Source organism: Saimiri boliviensis, chromosome 17 (genome assembly GCF_048565385.1).
Source record: "Saimiri boliviensis isolate mSaiBol1 chromosome 17, mSaiBol1.pri, whole genome shotgun sequence".
Classification (NCBI taxonomy): domain Eukaryota; kingdom Metazoa; phylum Chordata; class Mammalia; order Primates; family Cebidae; genus Saimiri; species Saimiri boliviensis.
The window spans coordinates 53,390,536-53,403,172 of NC_133465.1; the positions used below are offsets into that span (position 1 = coordinate 53,390,536).

The 12,637-nt window shown below is 34.3% G+C and overlaps 1 protein-coding gene across 8 annotated transcripts in view; it reads left to right on the forward strand.

Annotated features, from left to right (window-relative positions):
• Window positions 1–12,637, forward strand: part of TANC2 (tetratricopeptide repeat, ankyrin repeat and coiled-coil containing 2) — a 442,578-nt gene that overhangs the window by 118,133 nt on the left and 311,808 nt on the right. For all 8 annotated transcript variants that reach the window (XM_010330283.3, XM_010330284.3, XM_010330285.3 and 5 more), the window contains one exon: window positions 4,336–4,407. In XM_010330283.3, the coding sequence (XP_010328585.1) occupies window positions 4,336–4,407 (72 nt within the window). The remainder of the gene's footprint in view (window positions 1–4,335; window positions 4,408–12,637) is intronic.

The window sequence follows — 12,637 nt, forward strand, 5'->3', positions numbered from 1 at the left end:
TTACCAACAGAAATTTTTGGTGGGCTGCTTTTATTTCCTTATTAACTCTCATGAAGTGTTTATGTAAAATACTTGTTACAGAAGTTTTTATAAATGGATTTTAATATTCAAAATCTAATTTTGGTTTCAAACCCAAGTATCAAATTTAGACTGTAAAATGATATATACATTAGTTTTTCATGAAAATAGGAAATGTTAACAACATATCTAGATACTGTGTTTTTCAACAATGTTTATTTAGAGTTAAGAACCATAAACTTTACTTAAGGGGAAAAAATTCCTTTCTCAGTGCATTGTGCACTTTTAGTCACCTCCAGAGAGCCTTTCTTGGTCACAGAGAAGACTGAGATTTAACATATGATTAAGCAGTCAGGTATTCCATTTCTTTGGGGTGGTTTTGGAGAATTTTACATTTTACTTTCCAAAGGATCACTTAGAGAAAGCCAAGAAAAGAGTCCTTGAGCCCATGGGGCCATTAAACTTTCAATGGCCCCTAGGGTAGATTAGACATCATTTGCAGAGCTGCCTTCTCATCCTTCCTGGCCTCACTCTCAAGTCATTCAATTCATTCGTTTTCACAGAGATTGCTCTAATTAGCCTTCCAAACTAATGTCCCTGCCTTTAGATCAGGGGTAATTTCCCACTGGCCCTATCTAGGTCACTCCTAGTTTTTGTAGGGCCTATAATTTAAGAATGGTTTTTATATTTGTAAATGGCTGAAAAAAATATTTTGTGACATTTAAATTACATGAAATTAAAATTTTGTCTATAAATAAAGTTTTATTAGAACAGAACCACATGTGTTTGTTCATCCAGTATCGAAAACAACCACTGTAGTCTCTACACTACTATAAGGCTGTCTTTTAAAATGCAAATTATTCTAGGTAAATGTGTTTAAAGATTTTTTTAAAAACATTAACCAGGTAGGTCAGGGTTCTTATTTCTCACAATGTAATTTCTGTGACAGCACATGCAGGCTAACATTGTGCCTGACTATAGGTGAGTTAAAAATGTTTCCATCTCAAGTAGTTGAGTTGATAAGAGTAATTTATATATCAGTGTAATGAGCATTAATCTTATCACTAAAAAGAAAATGTAGCATATTTTCACACTGTAAGCATTTAGAAAGAACTAGTTTTACTCATTTTTGTTCTTGTTAGAGCAGCTTTTTTCTTGAATTCCTAGTAAAGCATATATACCTAAGCTTGCAGTAATTGCTCTCATAGAGATGAAAGGAACAGATGCGTGAGAGGGACTTTAGTTACTCAAGCATGGGTATACAGAATGTCATGTGCTAAATTTTCTTAATAGTAGATGGTTTTTGTTTTTGTTTTTGTTTTTTTTTTAAAGAGACAATGTCTCTCCCTCTCATCCATTTGAAGCTCAGTGGTACAATCATAGCTCATTGTAACCTCGAATTTTTGGTCTCAACGCGATCCTCCCACCTTGCAAAGTGCTGGGATTACAGGCGATGATCATTTTGCCTAGCCCTAGAATTCCTTAAATAATGGTATTCCCTAGAAAGGATCAGTAATAAGCTGGGCGTGGTGACTCACGCCTGTAATCCCAGTACTTTGGGAGGCCGAGGTGGGTGGATCATGAGATCAGGAGTTCAAGACCAGCCTGACCAACATGGTGAAACTCCCATCTCTATTAAAGATTCAAAAAATTAGCCAGTTGTGGTGGCATGCACCTGTAATGTCAGCTACTCTGGTGGCTGAGGCTGGAAAATTGCTTGAACCCAGGAGGTGGAGGTTGCAGTGAGCCGAGATCACACCATTGCACTCCAGCTTGGGCGACAGAGCAAGACTCTGTCTCAAAAAAAAAAAGGACAACCCACTGAGAATAAAAATTCTTTTTTTTTTTTTTTAAGTCATAAGTCTTTTTTAAAAGAAAGAAAAAATAAAGGAGCTGTAATATAGACCTGGGAGGAGGGAGGGTTATAGGGTTGGCAGTGTACCAGAATTCCTACTGAGGTACTTTATTTTGGTTTTGGCTAGTTCATTGTCAAAAGAAGCTCTCTTTTAGTAGAACGAATAGATAGACCAAACTTGGCTTTTGGGAAAAGCATTTTTTTCTTTAGAGAATGTATCTTTGGATTTATATTGGAAGCAGATAGGCAGATTATATTGTAAGATTAAGTCCTCATAACCTACTTTGTTAGAAAACCTCTATTCTGTAAAGGAGGAATTGCTATAGTTACTCATTATTGCTTTTTTAACATAATTTTTTGAGAAAATAAAATGGGAACATAAATTGAACTCAAATATTTAATTAATTTAGGTAGAAATTAGTATCAGAGCGATGTATTGAGTCAAATAGGCTTGGGTAAAAATCCAGTTTCACTTTTACTGATCTTGTCATTGGATTTCAGTTAGTCACCATGAGTTTCAGTGTCCTCATCTGTGAAATAGCTCTTTACTTCATAGGGCTTTGATGAACTATATGAAATACCTGGCAGATAGTATGTAGTAATTGTTGACTGCCTTTCTCTCTGTTCTTAAATACATTATAGAAAGAAAAAAACTCAGATTTTTGGACATACTGAATATTCACAAAAGAATGAGGTGGAAGGAATCCTGGAGGGTTTAAAACTGAATGATTTGAATTGGCCCAGTTGAAATACTGAGCCTTGTTGAAAAGAATCCACATAATTTATAGAATTTTTTACTTAGAATTTGAAATACAGCTAAGGAGGATTCTAAACAGTCACATTTCCTTTAAATGGTTATAAATTAAAGAAATTAAGTTTTAATTTCAACAAAGGCAGATCACCCATTCAGAGATGATAATTCTTGAGTTTATTTTTGCTTTAATTTTTTCAATAATGTCAAAGGAAAATTTCTCATATTTGTGTTTCAGATAGCATCTTATTTTGTCAACATGTTTGTTTTTATTCAAATGTAGTAACTTATATAGTAACAGCAGAACTAAAATAATATTTAAACTGATTTGTATTTTAAAAGTATTTTCATACTGCAAGAAAAGATTTGGTTGCCTATCACTTTGAATATCTTTCTATGTGATAAGTTATTTTAAAAATCTGACTAATTAAATTAGTGAAGTGTTTTATTAGATTACTGTGGACTAAGAGTTATGAATATTTCCTGCCAATGTACTTACTATTTTGTATTATCGTCATATATTTGGAATCGATTGATTAAATGCTGTTGGACTTGCTAGTTTAACAGCCCTTTACAAAATAAAGAATGATTGATACATATACATGAATTAGTAGACCTCACATATAATAAATATACTTAAAAGTAAGCTTTATATCAATAATGAATTTAAAAACAGCCCTCTGTTTAAAAAGCAATAAATGTTAATACACGAGCTCTCTTACAAAGAATAAACCATAGCATAAGTAGATGACAGAACAAGAATCGTCTTTATTAAACCTGCTTAACAGCTACTACCCCTTTTCTTTGTCAAGTTAAAAATAAGACAAGTGGTTGTATGAAAGAAATAACAAAGGAAACTGTTGATGCCTTAATGCATTTTTAATCTGATTAAACCGATAACAAATTTATAGGTGTATAGACCACTATGTTAAAGATTTTGCCTGGTTTAGTTTCATTTTTTATACTTTACATACTCAGTGTATTAATTTCTATTTTACTGTGCCTATTTTCATTAATTTATTTATGATGCATAATTTTTCTGTTTCTATGTAATAAAATTGAGGGAATTATTTGTATATAACGTTAAATTTGTTTTAGCTTTTCTTAAAGTGTGTGAGGGAATATACTGTATTGCTTATTTCTTAAAAAAAGATGTATATAATGAAATGGATTTGTTTGTATATAATTTTTAAAATTACGGTAAAATAAACTCAAGATTTAGTTGGTTTTTATCTTTTAGTGATCTCTTTTATAGGTTTATTGATTATCTCTTATAAAACATACACATGTAATTCTTATTATAGTAAAACAGTCCTAGGGATTATTTGATGTACTGTACTTTCGACAGAAAAAGCAGCTGCAATTAATTTAAAAGATTGCTTTAAATCAGGTCTTCTTAATTGGAATTTTGTGAATGAACTTTTGAGTTGATAACCTTCCTTCATTATATGCAAAGTAGATTGTATATGTATGGGGGAGGAGAAAACACCTACACTTTCTTAATACTTCTAGAAGGGAGTGGAAACCCACAAAAATAAGGGTAAGAACCATTGGTTTATATAAGAAAAATCTTCAAATATTTTAATGATCCAGATTATAGGAAATGGAAATAAATGATTGATATAGTAGTTTTAATATGTAGATAATGTTAGAGACACTGTTATGTCAATCTCATTATCTATTTGCTTATGCTCTTTTTAATTTTATGCAGATGGAGGGAGCGAGGAACCACCGGATCGAAGACAGTCAAGTGTAGACTCTCGCCAAAGCCGCTCTGGGCAAGGTAAATTTTCATCAAATTGATTATTACATTTCAAAAAATTACGTTAGATATTTCTTTCTGGTACTTAGTTTGGAAACTAGGATATTGGCATGGTATAGTTTAGATATTCTAGTTTCTCATTTAGGGTTTAAATGATATGATGTAAAAAATCTATATATTATTCATGATAAAAGAAATTTAAATATTGTCTAGTGTCTGTTTTTTTAAAATAATATTAAAGTTTAATTTTGGAGCATTATGGTAATATTTGTTGGTGTATCATCACATCTGGCTTTTTATATTTCATCAATATAATATTTTTTGTCTTAGCTCTCTCAGAAGAAATGGTTTTTGTTGGTAGTTGCCATATTTTCTTAGGATCTTCCAACTTATTTTCCTTTCCTATTTAAACTTTATTATCATAGGCCACTGGTTAATTTTTGAAGGGACAACTTTAAAATTAGCCAAAGACATTTTGAGTCAGTGAAATCTCCAGTTAGACCTTTTCTAACTAACTTACTTAGCATTGCATGACCACCAGCTCTGCATTCCTTCTTCTTGATAGTGGTTACTACCTTTTATTTATTCTGTTGATTTTCTCTGTTCAAAACTAAGATGAATATTCCATGATAGAAATGGATTTTGTTTATTTTCTCTGTTTAAAACTAGAATGGATGTTTCCATGAGAGTAGTGATAGCTTTGTTCACTGCTGTATCTTAAGTGCCAATAATAAGTACATAGTATATAGTAGTCGCTAAATAAATGGTGAATGAATGAATTGATCTCAAAGATAATCAATTCTGATTGAGAACCCAAACTAGTGAATAGATTATAAAATTTCAGGCAGTTATTTATCGAGTTTGGTTTTCAAAGACTCTTTAATAGCATAAAATAAAATAAAGCTCAAATTTGCAAATGTGCAGCTTTTAATCTTGTAAAAGCCTCAGATTTACTTATTGTATAATTTTGTCCCTCTTTTCTCCAACTTTACTTTTCCCAGGTTTTAGAGCTGTACTATTTTTATAAAATTTTTTATTGCAGAATGGAAAGAGAAATAATATGAGTTGAAAATTTTAACTTTTGCTAATATTTAATCATACTTAAGTAATAAGCATGTATTATGAATATGTCTGGAATTTATGTTGTTCACTCTTATTTTCCCTGTAAACATATTTTGATATAAAAATGAGATTATATTTGTAAAACTCTAAAAATAAAACTAGCACAAATTAGTACTAAAATTGTTGTAATTATTAAATGTCTTAAATTTTATTAAATGTCATATATGGGTGTGTGAAATCGCTTATCTAATTTACACTGAGCTTTGTCAGTTAAAATATTTTTCGAATCCATGAGCATAATTGAATTTTATTAACAAAGCTAAACTTCAGACAACAAAACCAAGGATTTCTGTGATCCATAATGCAACTACCTTATCTCAATTTGAAGTCACCAGGAATTACGTCATTGTCAGGGTTGATAGTAAAAGCATGTTTCTTAACTTCTTAGAGATTTCGTTTCTAATATCTCTTTATTCAAAAGAAAGAATTTGATTTTTGTTGTTGTTTTGAGATGGAGTCTCACTCTGTTGTTCAGGCTGGAGTGCAGAGTGCAATGGCTTGATCTTGGCTCACTGCAACCTGTGCCTCCTGGGTTCAAGCAATTCTCCTGCCTCAGTCTCCTGAGTAGCTGGGATTACAGGCATGCACCACAGTGCCTGGCTTATTTTTGTATTTTTAGTGGAGACGGGTTTTCACCATGTTGGCCAGGCTGGTCTCTAACTCCTCACCTCAAGTGATCACCCACCTCAGCCTCCCAAAAAGCTGGGATTATAGGTGTGAGCCATGGCACCTGACCAGAAAGAAAAAATTTAAAAACTGTCTATAATGAGTTTAAATGATGAGAAATAATATTATTGGGTGCGAAAGATGGGATGGAGCATAAAACATTTGTTACCTCCAGAAACCCACTGAAAGATCAGCAAATAGGGATTGGAAGGAGACAACATCAACACAGTTTTAGAAACTGGAGAGTATATGAATAATTCAAAACTGAACTCTGACAGTAGCAGAGGAAATCAACAAAACGACCTCAAAAGGTCTCAAAAAGCTCCAAAATGACAGGATGTGAAAATGGAGATGAAATGACAATTGATTGAAAGTCAGATGAAGCAGCATTGGGTTTCTGGGACTTTCCCCCCAAACCACCTAACCAGTCAGCTGGGCAGATGCTGAACTACTCATTCTAACCTTTGCCAAAAGCAAAATTTATCCTTAGGAGCAGGGGGAAAACCAGAAACTCTCTAGCCTGGGAGATACCAGGCATAGTTGAGGGCTGAAGTTCCATGCTAAAAATAGGAGAATTGGACCTTAGCTATCTTTCTTCTGTCTTTTTCCTACTGGGCTCCCAGAATACTGGCAGTTAGACCTTCAGATTTCAGGCAGAAGGTTGAAAAAAAATGTCTTTTCTGGGGAATCTGACCAAAAAAAGGGAAGATAAAAGAAGAAAGAGGAAATTTAGTCATCAGAGATTCCTGAAATAAACAGGCCAGTTAGATCACTCCGTGTATCAAAGCCCCAGATCAGCTTTTTAGCTCCAAATCAGCTGTTCTTAAATATGAGCAGCTAACAAGGATTACTAGATATTTGAAGAAACTCTAAATGTATGAAAGATAGAAATTAAAATAAATGGAATAAAACAACTTGGAGAGACGTACATTTTGCAGAGCAAAATTACAGAACTATTATTACCTCCAGAAATAAGAGAAAATAACCATGAAACAAGAAAGAGACACATTAAAAAAATGATATTATGACTTTTAAAAAAGGCTCTTAGACATTGAAATTCTGATAGTAAAGACCAAAAACTCCGTAGAATTATCAGAGGCTAATGTTGAGAGAATCTGAAAAAATAGAGCAAAAGGACAAAAATTATAAAAAGAAATGAAGGAGGAGTGTTAAGAAAAATCACAGGATCAGTCCAGGAATTTCAGTATTCAAATAATAGTTGTCAAAAGAAACAGCAGAGAAAATGGAAAAGAAATCATCTACAAAATGATTCAAGATAATTTTCTTAACTGAAGAGCATAAGGTTTCCTGATTGAAAAGGCTCGCTCTGTTCTCAGTACAATGGATGAAAATAGATCCAAACTAAAGCACATTGCGGTGAGGTTTGAAATCACTGGGGCCAAACCGATCGTTCATGCATCCTAGGCCAGGAGTAGGGTGTGGGAATGAGTTGGCTTTGTACTTCTCAGTGGTAGCATTGGAAACTGAAAAAGCATCATCTTCAAAATTCTGAAGGAAAATAATTTTTAATCTCTGAATTCCATATGCATTAATAATATTATTCAGATATAAGAATAGAATTTGATATGTACATTTTCAAAAACAATCTGCCTGTCTTATGCACTTTCTAAGGAAGCTGTTGGAGGATGTGATCCATCAAAATAAGAAAGCCAGCTAGATGAAGGAAATGAATTACAAGGTATAGGAAAGTCACTAAAGCAGAAAGATTCTTCAGAATGACAAGAAAAAGAAGGGGATAGATGGCTAGCAGTTCAGATTGGAGTGGGTTAGAAGTCTCCAGAAGTCTTCAGGAAAATGAAATTGATAGACACCTGATGCAATTAATTGTCTTTAGAAAAGTTTTAGACAACTGATGGGAGTCTCAAGGTTGAATTGGTGATACATACATAAAACAATAAGCAAAAGAAAGTTCAGAACTCCAAGGAAAATAAATAATGTGTGGGAAAGGAGATGTTAGAATAATGTTGTCAGTTCTTCAGCAGAATCCAAAGTAGCTGATGTCCAAGCCATTCACCTCCAGTAGAAAACCTATCAGTTAAGTATGTGGTATAAATATTTTCCTTAGTTATTTGATTTAGACTGTTATGGTAGGAAGCAGTGCTCTAAAGGAGGGCAGGTCTGACCTGTCTCTTGTTTTTGTATGGTTGGTGTATTTGATTTGCTAAGAATTTGAATTGTTTCTGCATCTATATTCACATGTAATACTGTCTTTTCATTTTCTTGTTCTCTAAAGTCTGTCTGGTTTTAGTATCAGATTAATGCTGGCCTCACAGAATAAGTTGGAAGTTTCAACTTCAGTTTCCTGCTCTTCAGTTTCCTAAGCTACATTGCATAGAATTGATACTATTTCATCCTTACCATTTGATAAAATTTCTCAGAAGCTAATTGGGCTTGGAATTGTATTTGCTGAAATATTTTAAAATGTGAATTCAAGTTATTTAATAAACATAGGACTATTCAAATTTTGTGTTTCTTGTTGAGAAACAGTTTAATATCTATATAATCTGTAGTGATGTAAGCATTCTCATTTCTGATACTGGTAATTTGGGTATTTTTTCTCACCGTCCTGATTTTTCTGGACCAAGATTTGTCAATTTTACACATCTCAGAGAATCAGTTTCGGTTTTGTATTTGTTTTCTATTGCTTTCCTGTCTTCTATTTCGTTGATTTATATTTTGTCCTTTATTACTCCTTTCTTCTGCCTGGTTTGGGTTTAATTTTATCTTTTTCTTGTTTCTTAAGGTAGAACTGGAGTCATTGATACGGGAGCTTTCTCTTCTAACATAAGAGTTTAGTGTTACAAATTTCTCTCTACTGTTTAGTTATGTTACATAGATTTTAATAAGTAGTATTTTCATTTAGTTCACAATACTCTTTTCATTTCTTCTTTAACCCATGTGTTATTTTAGAAGTGTGTTGATGTAGTTTCCAAATATTCCTAAGTTTTTCAGATATCTTTCTCTTATTGATTCTTACTTAAATTTCACTGTGATCAGATGACAAACTTTCTGTAGGTTGAATCATTTTAAATTTGTTGTTACTTGATGGCCCAGGAAATGATCTGTTTTAATAACTGTTCTGTGTGCACTTAAAAAGAATGTGTATTATGCAGTTTTAGGGTGCAAGGTTCTGTAAATGTAATTCTGGTCAAGTTGATTGATAGTGTTATTTAAGTCTTCAGTATTCTTGCTGATTTTCTTTCTACTTGTTGATCAGTAAGGAATATTGAAATCTCTAGCTGCAAGTATGGATTTGTCTATTTCTCCTTGCAGTTCTGTCACATTTCTTGTACCACTGGTCCGCTGGTCAGAAAAATTCCTCTTCTTGAGGTTTATGTGTCTCCTCAGCTATTATAGCTGCTGATGGTGAGATGGGCTTGCCTAGGGACAGGGCTGGAAGAGAAAGGTAAAAGAAGAAAATGCTAGGGGATATCCCCCATTCTCTCAGCCCCATATGCCCTCCATTCCCACATCCCACTTTCTTTTTTCTTTTTTTTTTTTTTTTTGAGATGAAGTTCCACTCTGTCGCCAGGCTGGAGGACAGTGGCATGATCTTGGCTCACTGCAACCTTCAACTCCCTTGTTCAAGTGATTCTCTGCCTCAGCCTCCTGAGTAATTTTTGTATTTTAGGTAGAGAAGGGGTTTCACCATGTTGGCCAAGTTGGTCTCGATCTCCTGACCCCGTGGTCCACCTGCCTTGGCCTCCCAAAGTGCTGGGATTGGAGGCATGAGCCTCCGTTCCTGGCCTCCATCCACACTTTCTAACCAGAAAGAGAAGACTTATTTTGTGTCTTTGTGTTTGTTCATGGTGTGTAGTTCCAGGATTTGGATTCAGGCTTGGAGTTTGGGATACATAAAAAAACAGCTGGAAGAAACTCATTGCTGAATTGGTTGTACTTTAAGTTCTAGTTTTCTTCCACAGTTTACCCATTATTGTTTTCTTTTCTGAATCTCAGATTGCTGGTTCATCATTCTTTCCAGGATTTTCAGTTATATTCAGGGGTTTTAGTTACATTCAGTTAAGGTATAGTGTGCTTACTTCATCTTAACCTAGGACCATCTTCCATTTTATCATAATATTTTGTGTTTGCCTGTCTTCAGAGAGAGTACTCAAAGTATTTTAAAATTAATATGCACGAACATCAACCTACCCAGATAAATGCCAGTTCATTCAGAACAAACGCTAACTGTAAACAGCTGATCCCCATATAGGTACATACTGCCCGATAATCTGCCCTGCCTGATTGTGGATACCATTTTTATTTAATGTTTCTTCTCCAGTAGCAGCAGAAATATCTGAAGTCTGTTGGACAGTGCCAGTAATCCTCTGTGCATGAGGGTCGTTTTCTTTCCTGTGTTTTAACAAGTTCCCTGGCCTCCGATCTGTCTTTCTGGTACAGTGGATTTTGATTCAAACATGCTCATACCCACTGTTCCAGTTTAGGGGCAGAGACCTCAGATGTCTTCTGCTTATTAGATGTAGGAGATGGGAGATGGGGTCTTGAAATGTGACTGTAAAATGGATTGTGTTAGTTTAACCCCAATATGGGTGCCTCAGGTTAGGTGGTTATTTTCTACTTTCCAACAGCATATTATATATAATTGGGCTGTATTACTTATTTTGTCTTTTTTATCTGTTGGGTCTCCGTTTTTCCTAGTAATGTAGGAGTTTATTAACAGTAGGGTCTTGGCATACAGAACAATGCTAGTGCCTTGTATTTAGGCTATCAAGTTGGATGAAGGAAACTACAATTCTAGGAATTCTGGTTCTGTATTTCAGGAATCTTGAGTTACTTTATCAGAGTTTTGTTTGTTTGTTTTACTGGCTCAGTTTTCTGCATCAAATGATTTTTTTTCATTAGCAATCCTATATGTAAGCAACTTACTTGGCTCTAGACATTAGGTAGGTGTATGAGCCAGCATGGTATGGTTGAAACCTAGTTTTTATCTTCTTTTGCAAAGATAGCATTAGGCAGGCATTGAGTTCTGATATACAAGATGTGTACTGGTGTAATCATGTCCACGAAACCAGCTCATATTGGAAGACTGAAAAGGTGGCTTTGCATGATTTCCATTATTTGTAGCCAACTTTATTTGGTTAATACATGCTGGTGGCTGGGTGCGGTGGCTCACGCCTGTAATTCTAGCACTTTGGGAGGCTAAGGTGGGTGGATCATGAGGTCAGGAGTTCAAGACCAGCCTGGCCAACATGGTGAAACCCCCGTCTCTACTAAAAATGAAAAAATTAGCTGGGTGTGGTGACAGGTGCCTGTAATCTCAGCTACTTGGGATACTGAGGCAGAGAATTGCTTGAACCTGGGAGGTGGAGGTTGCAGTGAGCTGAGATCGTGCCAGTCCACTCCCAGCCTGGGTGACAGAGCAAGACTCCATCTCAAAAAAAAAAAAAAAAAAAAAAAAAAAGCTGGTGTGTCAAGAGAATACATTATATTGTCAAATATACTATATTCTGATTCTCTTTTTCCTTGCAAATATGTGAAATATTTAGTATAAATGAGATGCTTACACTCTTGAAACGTGCAAATTATTGAGTCTGGAAAGTTATAGTAATTTATTACACCAACTGTGGTTAATTACATAGAGTGATAAGGAAATGATTTTAATATTCAGTGTATTATTTATCTCAGTATAAGAATATATCTGGTATAGTAGCATCACTAGTAAATAAGACTGTTTTGTTTATGTGCCAGGTTGTGGATTAGGTGCTTTCACATAATCCTCATTTAATTCTCAGAATAATGTTGTGAAATCAGCATTATTTTCCTATGGGAAATACTAATTTTATATTATATTCTGGCTTTATTGTTATCTACATCACAAGTTTCAAATCAGCATTGTTGGTAGCGTGTATTTAGAACCTTTTCGTTCTGAAATATAAAATACATATTTGTTTGCTGGTGGTGGATAATATTTGGAAGATCGGAGCTTAAATGATAAATCTATCTGAAATGTCTTTATTTCTAGTTCTGTATTTCTTCTGAAATTTAATTTCTTGTAGACTTTAAAAAAAATTAAAATGTATTATTTTTATAAAATTAAACTTGGGATGCCTCTTGGAATACATAGCCCCAAGTCTAGGCCAATAGTTCCTTATTATTTATAATGTTAGGGATGTGACAATGTATTTTTATATTTTAGTCATACTTATACATACATATAAGTGTATGTGTGTGTGTATGTGTGTGTGTATATATATATAGTGTGTGTGTGTGTGTGTGTGTGTGTGTGAACAGAGCCTTGCTCTGTCACCAGGCTGGAGTGCAGTGGCACGCTCATTGCAACCTCTGCCTCTTGATTCTCCTGCCTCAGCCTCCTGAGTAGCTGGGACTACAGGTGCACACCACCATGTCTAGTTTTTTTGTATTTTAGTAGAGATGGGGTTTCACCATGTTGTCCAGGATGGTTTTGATCTCCTGACCTCAT